Source organism: Myripristis murdjan, chromosome 8 (assembly GCF_902150065.1).
Source record: "Myripristis murdjan chromosome 8, fMyrMur1.1, whole genome shotgun sequence".
NCBI classification, from domain to species: Eukaryota; Metazoa; Chordata; class Actinopteri; order Holocentriformes; family Holocentridae; genus Myripristis; species Myripristis murdjan.
In genome coordinates this window covers 4,565,001-4,584,257 of record NC_043987.1, presented here as the reverse complement: position 1 = coordinate 4,584,257, position 19,257 = coordinate 4,565,001, and the positions used below count along the sequence as shown (strand labels likewise).

At 40.6% G+C, this 19,257-nt stretch overlaps 3 protein-coding genes across 3 annotated transcripts in view; all 3 read right to left on the bottom strand.

Moving 5' to 3' along the window:
- Positions 1–7,643, bottom strand: part of nbr1b (NBR1 autophagy cargo receptor b) — a 28,094-nt gene extending 20,451 nt beyond the window's left edge. The window contains exons 1-5 of the mRNA XM_030057599.1: positions 7,413–7,643; positions 1,803–1,865; positions 1,410–1,428; positions 1,278–1,300; positions 679–867 (exon numbers count right to left, since the gene is read on the bottom strand). Coding sequence (XP_029913459.1) covers positions 679–867; positions 1,278–1,300; positions 1,410–1,428; positions 1,803–1,865; positions 7,413–7,514 — 396 coding nt within the window. The 5' untranslated portion in view covers positions 7,515–7,643. The remainder of the gene's footprint in view (positions 1–678; positions 868–1,277; positions 1,301–1,409; positions 1,429–1,802; positions 1,866–7,412) is intronic.
- A 3,582-nt stretch (positions 7,644–11,225) lies between these two features.
- On the bottom strand, positions 11,226–14,099 carry LOC115363906 (glucose-6-phosphatase-like). Its single transcript, XM_030058250.1, has 5 exons — positions 13,882–14,099; positions 13,213–13,322; positions 12,820–12,925; positions 12,565–12,680; positions 11,226–11,752 (listed from the first exon to the last, which is right to left on the bottom strand). The coding sequence occupies exons 1-5, from the start codon at positions 14,097–14,099 to the stop codon at positions 11,226–11,228; spliced, it is 1,077 nt and encodes a 358-aa protein (XP_029914110.1).
- Positions 14,100–18,238: 4,139 nt separating this feature from the next.
- Positions 18,239–19,257, bottom strand: part of LOC115363817 (sodium- and chloride-dependent GABA transporter 3-like) — a 37,409-nt gene continuing 36,390 nt past the window's right edge. Inside the window, exons 13-14 of the mRNA XM_030058136.1 lie at positions 18,667–18,837; positions 18,239–18,424 (exon numbers count right to left, since the gene is read on the bottom strand). Of these exons, the coding sequence (XP_029913996.1) occupies positions 18,335–18,424; positions 18,667–18,837 (261 nt within the window). The 3' untranslated portion in view covers positions 18,239–18,334. The remainder of the gene's footprint in view (positions 18,425–18,666; positions 18,838–19,257) is intronic.

Here is a 19,257-nt window from a genome sequence, read left to right as displayed (position 1 = left end):
GATGAGGTAGTGCGGGTGGTAGTGAGGTGGACTATCATTGCCTAACCTAACCTTGTTCATTAAAATCACTCTATGGAAAAGAACAAAAAACATGCAAATAACATTCCACCAACTTAATTAGTGTAATTTACAATGTTAAAATGCAGTGGTGAGATGCATCACTCCCAGCATTGTCAAAACGCAATCAGCACTGCCTAAAAACATTATCGGTGACACATGGACAAACAAGGAAAAAATGCAGCACCTTTTTGGATCAATCAGTGTCATTCTGAAATGCCACAACAGAGTCTTGAGATGCATTGTTCCCCAAGGTTCAATAAAATCCGACCGCTGCCGTCTGATGTGTCAAGCACCACACGCAGACGAACAAGTGAATAAATGATGTAGCTAACAAAACCTTTGGGCCAATCAGTGTAATTTTAAAGATTCATCATCCTTTGTCTAAAGTTCTGTCAAAATCCACCCACCAGTGTTTAAGATATCGCATGTGTGAGTCAGACACTTGTCAAATTCATAACAAGCACTCTGACTATGCACCTCCATTATTTTTCCAGGGTTTTCACTGGAATGTATTTACGTCGGAACTTGGATACCATGACTTGGAACCTTGAAGCTTCCGAGCACAATGGACCACAGCGTAAATAAGAGAGTAGAACTCCCTGTGTGGTGGGTCCTCACCATGCCCTGTTCGGGGACAGCAGCCTGGACCTTACGACTGACCACTTGGGCCAGAGCAGGGCAGTGTTGCGGGGGTCTGAAGCCTCTTTTGGGCTCGGTTCCACTGGCCTTCGTGGTGGGAACCCTTGCCGGCTGGCCACGGGTCTCATACACGTTCATGTGCAGGCGGTTGCCCTGCCTCGCTGCACTCTGGGAAATACAACACAGATTAATGGGTTAGTCTCGCAAAAATGGTTCAATAAGATAGATGTTTAAAAAAAAGGAGTTACAATTTGATTCAACACATTCAGCTGAAATACCACTGTCTATGAGCTAATGTGCTGCTCGCTTCTTGAAAAACATCAAGAAATGACAAGGACAAATGAAAGTTGACCCGTTATACCGGCAATTCAATCAAATTCTTTCTTTGCATTGCATACGATAAAACTGTTAATAACATGCAGTATTATACAGCAAGAAAGCTCTAAAATTCCTGTTGTGTGTATGTCAAGGACGCCAAAGAGTAATACTGAACCCAGGCAATGTAATGTGGTGCTAAAACTTAATTTGTCTCTGTAATTACATAAGTGTGGATGGTGGCGAAGTTCAAGTCAACCTACCTTCAGCGCCTCCTCATATTCCGCTGGGATGGAGAAAGAAACGGTCATTTTAACAGTTACAAGATTAATACACAATTCAATTTCAATTCAAACAAGTTCATTATTTGCTCCAAACCCTTAATGTTTACTAACCTTGGCTGTTAATGGACACCTGTAAGATCAAAGGGAAAGACATGCAGATTATCTTGTTTACTGGCATTTAGTCAGTAACTTCTCAATGTGAATTTTTTTTTTTGTAGTTATAGGGACAATTAATAAACATGTGAAATGTGTTAGCGGCCGTCAGTTCCACTATAGTTAATAAAGTGATTATAATGAATAAAATCCACATGAGAAGCATTTTGTTGTGATGTAAACATCCCGTGTTTCATTCACCAGACATGGGGAGTTACAAATGAGACAAAGTCAGTGTGGAAATAAATGAGTTGCCTGGAGAAATGCCTGAAAATACTCGGCGTGTCATGTATCACACTTTTAGTCTGGTAACAAACACAGAGGTTTGATTATGACAGCTCAGTCTCTCACCTCCTCATTCTCCTCATCGAAATAGGTCAGCTGAAGGTTGCACAGGCCAAACGAACGCTTCACCTGCAGGTCAAACACACACACACACACACACACACAAAATTGGTCAGGGAGACAGGAGTTGGGGGTGTAAGAGGAGTCAATAAAGACACATTTCAATGAGGATGAACTGAGAGAGAGACACACAAAGAGAGTGGGTGGAAGTATGATGATGCTGATGAGTGTTTCGACCAGTTGCCAAGAGACAGAGAAGGAGCGGGCTCACTTTGTCTGTGTGTGTGTGTGTGTGTGTGTGTGTCCTCTACACTGAGCGGCTACACCTTTGAGAGGCCCAAAGGACTGGTGTGAAAAAACACCAGACTGTAGTGCACATCACTCCAGAGTGCAACCAGCAGTCAGTGCGTCACACTGCACTCACACTTCTCACCGGCTAAAAGTCTGCAGCAGCTCCGGCAGGTCGTAACATGTCTCCCTCTGTTTGTTTCAATGCATTTTGGCTTACTGGCTGGAGTGGGACATGAACAGCATCGCTTGTGCATCTAAATAAACTGGAATCCATAAAAAAGACTTGGACTAACTAATTAACTAATCCTTAGATTCGTTCTAATCAGACTTCAGCAAAAATCCAGAGTTTAAAAAAAGCAGAGATATTACACAATTAAAAACTAATCTTGTTTAGTTCATTCAGAGTTTAGTGGTTCAAACCTAAATTAAAACAAATTAAACCCAGATGGTAATGTTTTATAACGTCTCTGGGTGTGATGTAGTGTTTTTCCTGCATGCCTCTACAATGTGTAACATTAGACAGCCAATCGCCAGCATTATTAGATCTTGGTACAAGCATGCTGCATGCTTACTGACCACGGCAATGACTCTTCTACTCCATTCAAGTTCTGCGCTCTTTCCATTTTTCCTGTGGTCAAGTGTTAGATTTTCCTTCAACATAGCTGAGGGGGTTGCACCTGATTCGAAATTTATTTTTTACAACAATCCAAAATTTGGGTAAAATTTCAAATAGTCTCTCTCTCTCTCTCACTCTCTCACCTGCTCTCTCTCTCTCTTCTGGTAAAGCTACAAGTCAACATGATGCCTGGCATCTGTGACTCAGCAGCACTCAGAGAAATGAACTCTTCCACTCTATCACAGCAAGGAGACAGACGAGCTGTAAATCCAAAGCTCTTGGGGTCTGCATCGATATTTCAGTCTATTCGGTGACACCGGCTGTTTCAAATGCCACTGATTTCAAAAATGAGCTTTTTGGACATTTGCCCTCGCAGTTTCCAGTAGTGCCCATTAGCGTGGCAACCCTGCTTCATGGTTACCAGTTGATCCAGTAGGGTGTTTTGCATTCCATGTCAGCACTGGCCAAACTCTCACTGTTGACTGCATCATTTTATATTCCTTCTGCCTTCTCTTATTTTGTCCAAAGTACTGTTGTTGCTTCTGGAAATGTAAAGTGTGTCATTTCCTGTGCGGCAGAGGACTGTTCCTGAGAAGTTGCAACCTCTCAGATGCTTTGAAGCTTTGAAGATTGAATCACTATATTATATTTCATAAATCAATGATTAAACTATAGCATGCATTTAAAAAGGTCAATTATTACTTCAAGATCTGTTTAATCAAATAAACTGGCGGAACCGGCATTTCCATTTCACCATCACAAATCAAAGCTCTGGGACTATAAATGGCCAGAACAGGAAAGAGCAGAACAGGAACTCAATTGTAAAGTCAAGTTGTGTTTAGTAAAGCAGACACAGTAGTCTTTCAAAATTGCAACACCAACTGTGATAATCTAACAGTGGACATGTGATACTATTGTGTAACCCATCATTACATGGTGAAAACACATGCTTAGGTCATGTTAATTAACTCACATTATTTCCACCCCAGCACTTCCATCCAGCTGCTGTAGTTTTTGATGAGGACCTTCATGAGTATTTTGGCTCTGATCAACAATATCACAGGACAGACGTTTTCAAAGTGGGAGGTGCCAAACAGTTTCACAGGAGGCACATATACAAAGGGTAATTTTTTTTTTAATTAATGAAACTGATATTCTAGTATTTATCAAAAGAAAAGAAACCACGCAGTACAATAGAGGTGGGACAAAATATCAAAATATCGCGACACTTCCTCTTGTGATACATTATCGATACACTTGAGCCAAGTAGTTTTCAACTTAATTTGCAAAGAGGCACATTTGAGTTCCTATGAGGCGTATTTGAACTGGAACTGATCTATCATGTTCATGCTGCTGTGCAGATTAAAACACTGAAAGACATGACTGATTCCTGCTCATTGGAAAATTATTTTACCTTTTCCGGGGTATTTTTTCCTTCTTCAGTTACAGCTATTGGGATATATCATAGCTAATTATCTTACAATATATTGCATATCACAGAATCGCCTGTATCGTGATACCATCATTATCGTGGGATAAGTATCGTGATGGTATTGTATGGACAGTTATCCAGTGATTCCTACCACTGCTGTACAATAATCTAAGATTGGGCCATTAGATTAAAGAAATAGTTCATAGATATTTCTGGGTAATTTTACAAACCTTGAGTCAGCCCTTTTCATATGTTTGTATGCACTTTGAAGTCATGTCAAACAGCAACATTAGGCTATCGTCGCTCAACTGCTGAATGTCTGTTGGATCAAATAGCTGCCACTTGATCCCACAGACATTCAGGAATTGAGTGGAGCTCAAGGGGACACCGTCTTCTAAGCTTTGTCTGATCGGAGGCCCACAGTCTCAGTCTCAGAAAACCCCCTGTCACAGGATAATTTTGGTGTTCACTGAAATCTTAGCCTAAAATTTCCAGCTACTGTTTGGCACCATGAGGATGATGGCAGCAGTGCATGTCCTCCCTGGATTACAGCTGGTGTATTGTGCAGCACTACATGGCCATGTGACAGGGTGAGAAAGAAAAAAGACTTTAAGAAATAAAAAAATGGCAGGTCCACTCAAACCTCTGGCCCCGGACAGTCAACCTGCACGTTTCTGTCAACAGTAACAGGTTGAACCTGTTGATTCGCATCAGTTAGTGCAACACAGCAGAGGTGATGTTTTTGCATTTCTTTGTGTTGATCCTTCTCTCACACACACTTGCAAGTAAGGCTGGGCAATACCTCGAAATCGATATCATGACAATATATTAGGGATGGCTATTGGTGCTTTCAAAAGATATTTACACATTGAGATTTTGGATGGTAATGTGGACTTGATGACCAAGCAGGTAGAGGCAAATAACAGAACAGGTTCAACAGACTAGAAGGTTCATAAAATTGCATCCCTTTCCTGTAAAGCTTCCTTTAAAAACAGACAACACTTATGCCATCATCATCACAATATCATGATAGATGGAATCTAGACTTATAATATTGATATGATATTCATATATCACCCAGGCCTATTTGCAAGTAGGTTACACCTGATCAAATGAAGCATCACAGCAGCTGAGACGGTCCATCAGCGGTTTGTTTGGTCGGCTCAACAACAGTACAGCTGTCTGGAACGTGACTTGTGTTTCCCAGTGACTCATTTCAGTGACGTGCTGCTTTCTGAATGACAACCATGGACACCGAGGCGCAGACAGCTTCTGCTGTCCTGCCTGGACTCTGGTTCCTCACCAAACACTTCTCTATGACTTAGCATTGCACAGGACCACAGGCATATTTGTTCCATCCACTGTCATGGTGCTGTGGCTTTGACCTTTGAACTCCATGCAACTGGTTACTCGTAATGTTGGAGATCTAAGAACTTGAGCTTTTGTTGTTATAGGTGACATTTTCGCGTAAAAATCAGCGTTGCAGCTGCCATTTTTTTCTATGTCTATTCTTTTGATTAATCAATTAATCATTATTTTATAAAGTATGAAATATACTGGAAAATGCTTGAGTGATGTTTTCTAATACTTTCCTTAGTCTGACTAGCAGCAAAAAAAAAAAAAAAAAAAAAAAAAAAAAAGTATTTTATAATGATAAGTGAAAAATACAATATTTTTTAGCATCTTAATGGTCTTAATGAAGCTGGAAACATCAAATGTTTGGGATTTTTAGTTGATAAATGAATTAAACAATTAATCAGTGCAGTTGAAATTATAATAACTTTCCTGTCAACTGACTAGCCTAATCATTTCATAAAGTTATCAGCTGAGCACAAGTAAAAATACTGAGGCATCTTGTCAGCCTGAATCATAAACTATGGCTGCAACATAGCCAAAATGTCCCATTGGACTTAAATGTAGACATTGTAGACTCACTCTAATTGCCCAATTTATTGTTGTTAATGCTACTATTTTGGTGTCTGATATGGTCAAATGTGGTAAGATACTAAATTAAAGCCAACAACAAACCTGTTGTTGCCTTCAGCGTTGTCATGTAAACTCCAGCACTATACAGGAAGTTGCCCAGAACAGACAGCAGGTCCATTTTTTGTTTACTTTACACTAGAGTTTCACCAAAATAACACTGACATAACCGAACGTGAACATAATTTCTAAATTTTCGTCTGAAACCAAGCCAACCCATCGGGTCCTGATGGGCTCAGGTCGGGCAGCCACAATCTAGTCCACATTCTAATGACTTGTTTATCAAAAATCTCATCTCTACAGTCATCCCTACCACATCATCACAGTATCAATATTCATGTATTTTATGAAATACATTTGTGGTATTTGACTTTATCCATAATGCTAAATCCTACGATCTATAGTATTTTTTATTCAAATTTTATTACAGTTTTCTTATTATAGATCAAATCCTGAGAATCCCAAAACCTGATGCTTTTCTATGTTAACTGCATTCTCCTGGTGTGTCAGGCATCAATCACTACAGCTGCTTATAGCTTCCTCTTTCAAATTAAAAGGCTTACCTAATGCTTTCCTATGGTGCTTAACAATATATGTTTAAATTAATACTTAAATATAGCAGTCAGACTGAATAATGGGTTAATTATGTGTTTATTTAAAAAAAAAAAAAAAAAAAACTCATTCGGAAAAAAACACGAGAATATTTGCGAGAAATTCATATGGAAGTACAAATTATTTGATGCTGACTCTTCAGCAGGTGGGAAACACAACCTTGCAGTCTATGAAATGTCATTCATGTACATCTCAATAACAGTCGACAGTTTGATTTGACACTGCTTGATATTGCTTGAATGGTTATTGAAAAACAAACGTTTTCAAAATGAACCCCTATGGGATTAACGTTAGACGAGTTATGAGTTGGATTATGTGAAGGAGAATGTAGGCTAACGTTAACGCTGCATTGTATCGACCGTGATACTCCACCTTTATTCTCTGTATAATGTTATTGAAGGGTTTCTTGTGCTGAGCCGGGCTGTTTTTGCTTAGCTGCGTGATATGTGTGCTGTTACATCTGAATGGTGTCCTTCTAAGTGTTATTACAGGATTACCAGGGCTACATTCACCACCGGCTAACAGCAATGTCACAAATCACGGTGGGCACGGACATGAAATCGATGAGCGATCGGGTTATCGGGTATTAATCAGGTTGACTGATGGTGCTGCTTTATGTTTGTGATGCGGGATCGGTGCGGTTTGGAGACACCGGCCCGGTGTTTTCTCCTCCTCAGCTTACCATGGCCTCCATCGACTCCCAGCTCTTCGTCTCGGATCCCGACAGCAGGAAATTCTTGGCATTTCCCCTGAAATTCACCTTCAAATTGATGTAGAAGTCCATGGCGTCGAGCCCCCGTCGGCCAAATTAACGCATATTACTATTACAAAACCGACCGGTGAGGATATATTCGCGTTAATCTGGTCAGGTCGCTCCGCTGTGACTTTATCCGACGGGAGGGTGAGACGTTATTTTGTGTTTACATCAGCGCCGTGGACGCGCCCACCGTCACGTGACCGGAAGAAAGCGCGCGTCCTCTTCTGCAGCCTCACTGCTGCGTAAAAAGGGCGCGGTTTCAGCGTACCGTCCTGAGCGCCTTCCTGTCATCAGTTTACTCCAGGGGTCCCCAACCCAATCCTCAAATCCCTCCGCCATGCTGGTGTTTGTTTCAGCTCTGCTCTTTCACACCTGATGCATTTAAGAGCTTCATGCTGATTGGCTGACACAGATCTACCTGAACAGGGCCTGTATGAAGGTGCATGGGCCTTAATTGGGTCAGGTGTGTGAGAGTAGAGCTGGAACCAAACCCTACAGGACAGAGGTGCCTTGAGGACTGAGGTGGGAACCACTGCTGCCATCAAAATCCCCGAAAAGAAACATTTTTTCCCCACACAAAAAATGTTTGGGATGGTTCTTTTCTCAGCTTTTTATCGAAACATCTAGAAAAATGCATTATCCTCAAAGTGGGTAAAACACTTTCTGCCAGTGTTTGCTTACAGTAGAGTGTGGATACCTGACCCGAGCCCATCGGGACTGGGTTCAGACAAAAAGTTAGAAATTATATTCAGCTTCAGTCTGAGTTCGGTCACCTCGGCGTTATTTTAATGAAACTCTACTCCAAAATAAACAAATATGATGGACCTACTGGCTGTTCTAGGCAACTTCCTGTGCTGAAGGGCAACACGTAGGCTATTACAGGCGTTAAAAGTAACATAGCCATGGAGGACTAGCAAAATCACACTCCAAAATCTCATAGAAAGCCTTCCCAGAAGAGTGGAAGCTGTTCTAGTTGCAAAGGGGGACCAACTCCATATTAATGCCTATGGATTTAGAATGGGAGGTCAGAAAAGCTCCCGTAGGTGTAAAGTGTAGGTGGCCCAATACATTTGTCCATGTAGTGTAGGTTACATGGGCCTATATCTACCTAAAAAAGAAAATTCATCCTCAGATGCCCTTGCACGTTGTCCAACATTCTCCTAAGTAAGGAGAAAAAACCATCGAACCTTAGTGACAGAGGAGTGATGAATTGCAATGATAACAGAAAAAATGGGATGTAAACGACTAATTTGTGCAGGAGTGATAAATGCTTATAGAATGTCTCACCTCAAAACAATAAAAGAAACAAACTAATCAAGAGCTTTTTCACTATGACTATAAGATGCTTTTATCTGGATGTAAAAACACAGTGAAGCTCTGCAAACACACAAACACACATTATTAACACTGAAGCTGTTCAAACGAGTCAGCTGAGAGATGCTGAAAAACAGCTTTGTTAGAAAAGGACAAGAATAACATAACTGAGAAAACGCTACAACACTCCCAGTAAAATATGTGTCACATTGTCAGACACATTACTTACCTTTATTTCAACCTGAGGGAGAAAATGTGAATAATTTTAGTTTTCCTCTGGGATCTGATCTGATGCAAACACACCAGCACTCCTGTTGTGTGATAAGGGAGAGGGCCACGAAGGTCATCTTCAATGCATTGCTAATACAGAAAAGGTCAAAGGTCAAAAGTAATTGTTTAAAGAAGCTGAAGCCACTCTGTGGAGACAGACGAGCACTCAAAATCCCCATTTCATCTTTTCACATCACTGACAACTAAAGGGAAAGGAAACTGAAAGGGATGACCTTACTGCAAACTCAGCCTTCATGGTTGCATTATTTTAATTTCTTTGACTGATGCATAGAACAGAAAGTTGACTACAGAAAATAATACGCTCAATTTTTATGTCAGGAGTTTTCCTTACAAAATAGTGTGTAGCATGATGGTGAGGAACTTTGCTTAAGCACCAAAGTTAGTAGATGACTCTGTAGAAGAAGTAAAAAAAAATAAGAAAAATACTCCAAGCAACAAAACTGACATTGCAAATTACTTAATGACTCACATTTTGGATATTAGACCTTATTATATTATATTTATGGATGGATAAGACAGAAAAAAAAGACAGATAGATAGATAGATTGTTAGATAGGCATTCATTTATTTATCATTGTATTGTATTGTATTCATTTTTAAAGCCAAAATATTGGCTAATCATAGTTTTTGTTTGGAATTCAGGTTCAGGTTTAATTCCAGTTCATGTTGATATGTTTACATAGCCCTTCATTGCAAACCTGTCTAAAAGCAAATTACAAAAACAAAACAAACAAAAAAACAGTATGCATAGAATGTATATGTATATATGCGAGAAAGCATCTTTTCCTCTTTTTGCTGAGCAGAGTGCAGACTCTTTGCATTTTCTATAAAGTACAGGGTCACACTCATACAATCTTACTGTCTTTATTTAAATCTCATGTTGGCGACACAAAGCCTTTTCAGCTCCACAGCCTTCATCAGTGTGTGCCAAACACTTTCACCGCACCTCCATTTAAGGGAAGATTAGGTAAGTAAAGGGTGAAAGTAATCACCTGTCAGTAAGCTTGTACCAACAGAGTACAACATTCAGGATTGAGGTGCCTATTAATTTCATTAAACAGTTTCATAGTTAGAATATTGTTCCCTTTTCAGAATCCAGAGACTCCGTAGGCTTCCTCTTCAAGGTTATTGTACCAGCTTTATATGTAACATGTGTTTTATCAACATTAGGAATGACCTATACTGTATGATGAAGCTGATGCTTTGAAGCAATTTCCTGGATTTTTAGAGATTTAAAAATCATAGTCTTACTGCTATTTTTTTTATTTAATTTAATTTCATTTTGACTTATTTTATTTTTCATCATTTATTTTCCAACTTTTTTCTCTTTTCTTTCCTATTTTGAGCTTGTTTCACTTTGTGCAGGACAGAAGATGTAAAAGTTCTGAATTGAAACGTCTTGTATGATGAAGTTTCGGTGCAGGCTAATTGATAGTTGATTGTTTTCCACCTGTTCTTGCCTGATCCTCCCTTAATCCAAGGTGCGCTGAAATTGTTTGGCACACACTGATGAGGGCTGTGGAGCCGTAAAGGCTTTGTGTCACCAAGATGAAATCTAAGTAAAAACACCAAGATTCTGTAAAGAGTGTGACCCTTTACTTAAAGAGCTTTTCAAATAAAAGGACAATGCACCAGTGACATCGAGTAGAGTGGTAGCTTCAAGTAAAGGACCTTTTTGAGAGCAGCCATTTGAAATGAAAAAGCAGGGGAAACGCAAGTGTTACTAATGACACTCATTAATCTTTTATTCTTTTATATTATTTATTACTTAAGTTTAGCAGAACCTTTCTCATGAACCAGAATGCACAAAACCTGGACCTGTTAGACCAGGGGTGGGCAATCATGTGCCATGGAGGGCCGAGAGGCTGCAGGTTTTCTTTCCAACCAAAAACCACACCAGCTGATTTCACTGATTAGTCCCTGCCCTCTGCTTGAAGGTGAGGTAATCAGTGAAATCACCTGGTGGAGTTTTTGGTTGGAAAGAAAACCTGCAGCCTCTCGGCCCTCCATGGCACATGATTGCCCACCCCTGTGTTAGACCTAAATTGAACAGAACCTCTATCACTGTTATTAGTAACACCTGTGTTTACCTGTTTTGTCATGTCAGAATGGCTGGTCTTTCATGCACTGATCTCAGAGCTGTTTCTTGCCTCTGCAGCCGTGCAGTGCTGCAGCCACGCAGTACGGCACGAAGGCCACAGCAGCCAGAGGGACTGTGGCACTTTTGCAGAAGGACAGCAGGTAGAGCAGAGCTCCGCTGTGCACTGCCGGCCTGAAAGCAGAGTCAAACATGTACAGCAGCACCAGTGTTGCACTTACACAGATGAACCTGTAGGCGGTGCCATCGCCCTGCCTGCCGGCTACCACTCTCTTGGTCTCAGTGCACAAAGGAGAGTGGAGGCCCAGGCCAAGGCCGAGCAGAGTGCCGGTGTTTCTGAACAGGCTGGCAAAGGGGCTGGTGCCCATGTTGATCCAGTCCACTTGGTGGCAGTAGCGCCGTGCTTTCTCCAGACTCCAGAGCAGGTCCACACCCGCAGAGCCAAGGAGGAGGAAGAGGAGGAGAGCCAAGGAGAGGAGGAGTAGGGAGGTGAGGAAGTACAGGTGCAGGCTGGCATCGAGGATCCAGCAGGCACGGCTGAGGGTTTCTGCCACCAGGATGCCTGGGAAGAAGAAGGAGGCGAGGTCATATACATAGTTCTGGTCTTAAAGTGGAGAGAAGAAGAATATGATGGGCTGTTGAGGAAGACAAAGACAGAGAGACAGGGAATGAGGGAGGACAGAGTGTATATTTATTACAAAGATGCAAAACCAAAGAATTACGCTTTATGTGATATTGGATATGAGCTGCCAAATGGCAAAAACAGTCCATGTTGGCCTCCTAGAGGCAAGTACAAGTACTATAACATTTTTGTAGATTTTAATTTCAGCCACATACCATCATGAGCCGTTTTCACACTACACATTTCAACTGTTTGACGCAGTTATTTGGATGATTTGAGTAAAATGTGATTGTGGTTGGTTTCTACGATGATAACGCGCATCAGTCAGGCCATAAAATGTGAGACATGAGAAGATATGTTGTGTTGTTACCATTAATTAGAATACAGAAGTCAATGGCCACCATTCCTTGCAATGGCAACATGTTAATTCATGTCCCAGTGTCCCAAGTCAGGTTCTGGGTCCCCACACTAACCCTAACCCTAAACCCTGCTCCAGAGCATTGTTATCCCTGAGTCAGCAGTCCAAGATAATTAAAATGAAAACTGTCAGGTATTTTCATAGTAATACATACTGTATGTTCCACTTACAGTATGCAATATATGCTGCAGTTCATTTAAAGTTGACTTAAGACAAAACAGATAAATGAATTTGACTGAGGGCAGTTTAGCAAGTTGAATAACTCAAAGTTATAGCAACAATGTGTTGCTCCATTTTTACAATGAGACTTGAACGCGGCACGAGGTGCACTGACCTGAGAAAACCCCTGCGATGACCTGGTGAGGGAAGTGAGCGGCGAGGAAAACCCTGGAGAGACACACACACACTTGCACACAGCAGAACACCACCCACAGTGAGCTGAACACATACCTGGGAAGAACACACACACACACACATAGGCGCGCACACATACACACACACACAGATTGGCAAAATTGCAGACATATTAAACATCACTCATCAGTAGCTCTAGTTTCTATTTCATGAGGTTCACTAAAGTCGACCTCACCATTTCCTGATGGGACTTCTTTGATTCCTCAGCATGGTGGCAAGAAGTGATGACATCATGGTGTAGTACACCCCTGCAGCCCCCATGGCATGACCTGATGGACTTCCTGTCAGGAGGAAATGAAGTTACACATGAACAGAAATATCCCTGCAGGACTTGGCCACACTGAGCTTACACTGAAATAACAATTAATTTGCTGACGGTAGAGCGTTTTTGCAATCTGGTTTTCTTTTTTGCAACATGTTGAAGTCATCAGTATTAAAGTCTCTGTCGTGCACTGTACAACACAATATTCCCTCATAAATGTAGCTAATAATTAATTACAAATATGTTAACAAAAAATGCCTTGTAACACCTGTTACCTTGTAAAACATTGAAAAGTGGCGTTCTTACCTGGTCCAGTCTCACAGGTCATAGGAAACTGCTCTATCACTGGCCGGGAGGAGTTGCCATAGTAACCTGTCTCCTGAACCCACCAATAGGGACGCTCTCCAAACAAAAGCCTGAGATAGAAAACAACTACATTTACTCCATAACTCTAGGTACAGTTTTGAAAAAATACAATTTTAATTGAGTATTTCCATTTTATGACACTTTATACCTTTATACTTTCCCTGCACATTTACCTCACAGCTGCAGTTACTAGTTACTTTGCAGAGGACATATCAAATGAAGACGTTAGAGCTGCATTAGAATACTTGTTACAGGCTGATGCATCAGTAATTTAACACTCTGAAAGGAGCCACTCTTCACAATGGCTGCTTTTATCTTTCATGCATAATTTCATTTCACCATCTTCTATACTTTGATTTAGGTTATATTTTGTGACCCTTAATCAATGTTTTGTCCATAAAAAAAATTCAATTAAATTACATTAAATTGCAACACTTTAGTTCACTTTAGTCACAATATACACAAAATACATTCAAATAGTATGTGTTATGTTGTTGTATTTGTATTTATTTTAGTTAATTATTGAATTTTTACATTGAATTTCTCATCTTCACATATGAATTCATCAGGCAGTCCTTGCCAGTAAGCAAATGCCTGACGGCCACTCACCATTTTAGTATCAGGTTGGTCCAGTGTCCCACCACTGCCACCCAGACCAGTCTGACCGCCTCGGCTTGCTGTACATGGAACCAGATGGGGAACAGCAGGAAGAAGGTGTTGTGTAAGTCCGTTGCCATGGAGACAAAAAAGAAGAAGTCCTGGTTGTGTCCGTAGTGGGTCTGCAGGTAGTGTGTGGCGCTCACACCGCAGCTGTGGAGCCAATCCATCACCGCTGCAAGATTGTGGATAAGATGGAAATTGTCTGTGTGGGAGAAGAAAAACTAATGTGGTCATAATCTACATCCAAGCTCATGTGACTAAAATGTTTCTGTATACAGCAAAATTATACTTACAGAACCAAGTCTCCTCCTCTCGCCTGGAAAAATCAAAGTTGAAGTGGGTCAAACTAACAAGAAAAGGCAAGCTGTCCTACAGTCTTCTGTCCCGGCTATAAACAGAAGCGCTATCACTAAAGTTGAAGTGGCTTCAGGGGTGTCTGCTGAGATGCCCGCTAACACAGCCAGACCTGTTTACATGATGGGAGGATGTGTATATGCAGTGTGTGTGCGCTGTGTGACTGACGAAAAAGGGTTTGAAGTCGGAATTCTCTCCAAACTGATCATACCTAAGTTAGAAATAGTGAAACGGCTCAGTCACAGACGACAAAGTGGTTGCAAACCGAAGCCGTGTTTGATTAAACGTGCTGGGTAAAGAGCTGGATGTATGATTTGGGTCTAAAATTGAATGAGTCATCAGGTGAGTGATGGAGGAATAAAGCCAAAGTGGAATAAAGTGAAGAGCACGCACGTGTGTGTGTGCAGCTGTGTGCTGCTCATGTGAACCATGAGTCTCTTTTATATCTACCGACCGCCTGGTCAGGCCGGCATCAGGCATGGACTTTGAACTGGAGAGAGAGAGAAGGAGAGAGGGAGAGAGAGAGAGAGATGGGGGAACAGAGACAGAAGAGGAAGTAAACATGCCATCATGGTTTCAGCACCTGATACATAACAAAGACACAGATGATGATGCCCCTGTCAACACACACACACACACACACACACAAATGGATATCGATCACACCCACACAATAAAAAAAAAAAAAAAAAAAAAAAAACACCAAGCCCTTGGATGTAGAACAATTAGAAAGTTGCACCAGCGAAAACTGTTCTATAACAAGCAGGTCCTTCCCTGCTGGTAGTGGGAGAGTGGGGTTTTGTTTTAGGATGGCTCTAGAAGAAAGGTCATAAGGTCAACTAAGTTTACAGCGTTCATCATCTGAGGAGTATGACCATGTGCTTTCCAAACTTCATGTCAGTCTGCCCAAAAGATTATTACTGAGATATCCAATATGATATTTTGGCATGCAGGTGCAGGTGCATCAAACTCAAGAGGAATCTTCCACTGGGGAGTATGAAAGCACTCATCAGATACGGCAATTCGCGGATTATAGTCGGTGATACCATGTAAGCAAAGCTGACATTTTGGCCTCATGGTGGCGCTAGAGGAGATATGGTAATGTCAACAAATTGACAATGGGTGCATTCACCAAAGTTAATGGCAATTCACTTAGCAGATTAAACTTTTCAAATTACTGTCCGTCTTGTTAAAGAGGCAATCTCTTTTTACATACATACATAATTTTATTTATGTATTTATTTGATTGTATTTTGTCTCCACCTTTCCAGCACTTCCCAGGGACCATCTGTCAATCAAATCAATCTTTTTTTTTCTATTGATGAAGATTGAGTTTCTGTGGGTGGTGTTTTTGTCTTTGCTCTTCCAGTTCTTGATAATCTGTTTATTTTATCTTATGGATTCCAAACAAATGGGAAGCATTATTCACTGTAAAACAAGAAAGAGCTACCAGTGTTTCGAACAGCAAATGGAAAAGCTTTATAAACTACAAGGGTTGAATCACTGTTGACAGAAAATAGATTTTAAAAAATGGACATATGGAAATGTCACTGGTTTTTCCTTAATACAAACTGTAAAATGGAGTGAGTGCACGTGAGAGAAAGAACAGAGTGGGAAAGTATCAAAAACTATGGAGAGAGAGAGAGAGAGAGAGAGAGAGAGAGAGAGAGAGAGAGAGAGAGAGGAGACGACATGACGGGGAACTCTTTAAAAGTCGCTGTAATGTTGTTTACCAGCAGTGTTCCACTTCCCTGCCACAAGTTTCCACAGTGACCCAGGTTCAGGCCATGTTGTGATACACCACGCAAAGAAAGACACACACACACACACACACACACACACACACACACACACACACATATGCATGGATGCTTGTCCACGTGTAAACATGTCCACTGGTCTGCAAACACAGGCATGGAAGCACGCCGGCACCCTGCGACCATCCTGCACTCATCCACTGGGCACTCCCTCACTCTGCCTGCCTCCTTCTCCCTGCCCCAACATCACTTCCACATCTTTCCTTTCTTCTTGGCCTTTCTCCTCCCTCAGTAACTCTTTCCACCTTGTCCTCCTCCCTTTCCTCCTCTCTATCTTTTCATTCCCTTCAAGCGCTTCCCTTGTTCCTCATCACCTTTACCCACCCTCACAACTTCAGCCTCTCCCACCTCAGCTTTGTGGTTTTTGGCGTTGTCTCCTGGTTTATGCTGTCACCTTGCATTCACATAGTGCTGCAGTTATCAGTACATGGTTTCCCAACACCAACCATAGCTCATCTCTTTCCTGCCTCTCACTACAGCAAACATCTATATAGCTAATGGCTCATGAACCTAATGGCTGTATACACACTGCTGTAGGCTCTCATGGTAGAAAATCTAGGTCACATATACACATACATCACCACGGTGCATTCAATCCACAGGTGTAGTGGACATGGGGGGACACGTTCCCGTCACCGCCACCTGTCCCCTCTGTCCCCTGCACTTTATTCAACCTAAAAATTGCTGGAGTTCATCCAGTTGCTAAACAGTTAGGTCATACAATACAAAAAATACTAAAACAAAAAAACTGCAAGAAAATTATCCAAAAATCTACAGACAAGTATCAAAAATGAATAAAATTAAATTTTAATAAACTTGCAAGGAATCTACAGTGTATTTACAATTAAATGAGAAGAAAATTACCACAGCATTATTGCAAGAATTTGTAAGAAAAAAAAAAAAAGTCGCCTCAAAACATGAAAAATAAATTACATTAATTTTGTTTACAGTGTGCCCACCCACTGAAGATCCAGAAAGTGGGAGAAAACCAGAGCTGCTCACTGAATATTACACCAGCATGTCACCCATACCTGATTCACCACCTCCAGCCACAGCAAGAGGAGAACATACAAGGATACAAGGAAGTTTATTTGCCATTATACAACAGGTTGTATAGTGAAATTATGGAGAAGATATAGAGAACATGGAGGTTAAATAGTGATTTAATAAATTTAAGAGAGAGAAATACAACTTATTAAATCAGTATGCAACCACAAAAAGGATCAGTAATATACTGACAATAATAAACACCGTGAGAGCTAGGATGAAAAAAAAAAAAAAAAACTACAACAAAATATTACTTCAATATCCTGATTTAAAATATTATTACCTTAATTCTAACCTTAATAAACCATACAGTATTCCAGTAATATTTAACCACAATTCAAATACCCTTTGTATTGTATTTTAAAGCTTAAATCTGAAAATTAATTCACTTTGCCATTCAAATAAATCATGAAATGACCCTTTTTAGCCATTTTTAACTTTCAATCACCAATAGAGTGCTATAATGTAAGCAAGCATATTTAACCTGAAATATTTATTTACACTCTACGTAACATAAATCATAGAAAAAATGTGAATTTACACATACAATACAGTTTAAACCTTTTTCCCATATTCAAATATACTGCAGGTCATGAAAAAACAAAGAAACTTTACACCTTAACCATGAATTTCCTCTTATTAGCAAACTTAATTCAGCTGAAGAATAACAATGACAACAACTTTTCAATGTATTGTGGCTTAGCTAGCCTATACAAATAGGCCTGCTGAATACAAACTCTGGGAATCCTGCTACAGAGAGGCATATAATATGACTCAATGTTGCACACTAATGACATAAAACTCAAACGTTGTGTCCCTTTTCCACCAGGTGCTGAGTAAACAAAAGCATGACGTTTTGTTTCATGTGGAAGAAGCGCTTGTGAACTGTTACCGTCATTCACGTCTTTTACTACACCCGTTCTTATAACTTAACCAAATGGAACAAAATTCAACATAACTCCAAGAAAGCATTAAAAAACTGAACAAACATCATTGCTTAGGTCATTTTCAGTTGCAACGTCACTCCTGCATTTAATCTGAAATTAAAAAAAAAAAAAAAAAAAAAGACCGGAAACTTCAGGTGCAAGTAAAGTATGGGGAATGCAACAAACTATTCATTTTGTGGTTTCTGGCGTTACACCCCATCTAGTGATTCAGCAACACTGGGACAAGAGGCTGATCTGTCAAGTATCTGGAAGGTCAATTGATGTTTCTGTCTGCCACTGGTTCTCACTGACAGAGTCAACGGCAGGACACCACAGGACAGAAAGACGCTGCAAGGGTAAAAAAAAAAAAAAAAAAAAAAAAAAAAAAGATAAAGACAGAAAGAAAATCAGGTTAAATCAATTGCTAGAGAGATCTGTGGCTCAGAAACAGACATAATTCTGCACAGTCACACTTTGTCGTCACTGGACATTTGAACTTTTATCTGTTTAATACATAGTGCCATCATAAGATAAGCCATCCCTGGTTCCTCCAGACCTCTTGGAAACTGAAGCAGAATGAAAGCACCTACCTGGCGGAGGCTGCCCTCGGTTACACAGACCTTACAGACGCCACAGATGGGCACCAACACAATGGAGGACAGGGCCATGGCCCAGCCCAGCCCATATGCCCAGGCTGGGTACACATAACCCCACTTGGATGTGAGGGGCTGGTAGTCCAGAAAGAAGCAGATAAAGCAAACCTGGAAGGAAAAGATGCACAGGAACAAACTAGAACCCAAGTGGACTAGCGTGCTTTGCCAGCTTGTGAATGAAAACATGAACAGTTCGACTGGATAGCTGGGAATTCTTCTGTTGTGTGTGAAACTGCAGTTCTGTCTCATTGTGGCACTTGCACACTGCCTGTATGATAAGCCATTAAACACGGATGATAAAACTGTGACTGAAATATGGTATCTGCCATGTGAAAAAACTGACATCTATTCTTACAAAATAAAAGTTATGAAATATTATTTAAGCTGTTATCCTTAGAAAATGCCTGATAATTTTCAAGTAAAATAAATAAATAAATAAATAAATTCATTAAAAAATCATGAAAGGCAAAACTCGTCATCTACTGTGAGCTGCATCAGTCTCTGTGGGTTTAAATCTTAAGGCACCTG

Bases quoted from the DNA above. Each gene is read 5' to 3' on its own strand.
- LOC115363906 (XM_030058250.1), bottom strand. From the start codon at position 14,099: ATGGATTGGCTCCACAGCTGCGGTGTGAGCGCCACACACTACCTGCAG. The intron at 12,681-12,819 runs GTGAGGTCGACT...TGTTCTTCCCAG, and splicing joins AGAAGTCCCATCAGGAAATG to GTATGTGTTCAGCTCACTGT. The intron at 11,753-12,564 runs GTCAGTGCACCT...TCTTCTTCCCAG, and splicing joins CATCGCAGGGGTTTTCTCAG to GCATCCTGGTGGCAGAAACC.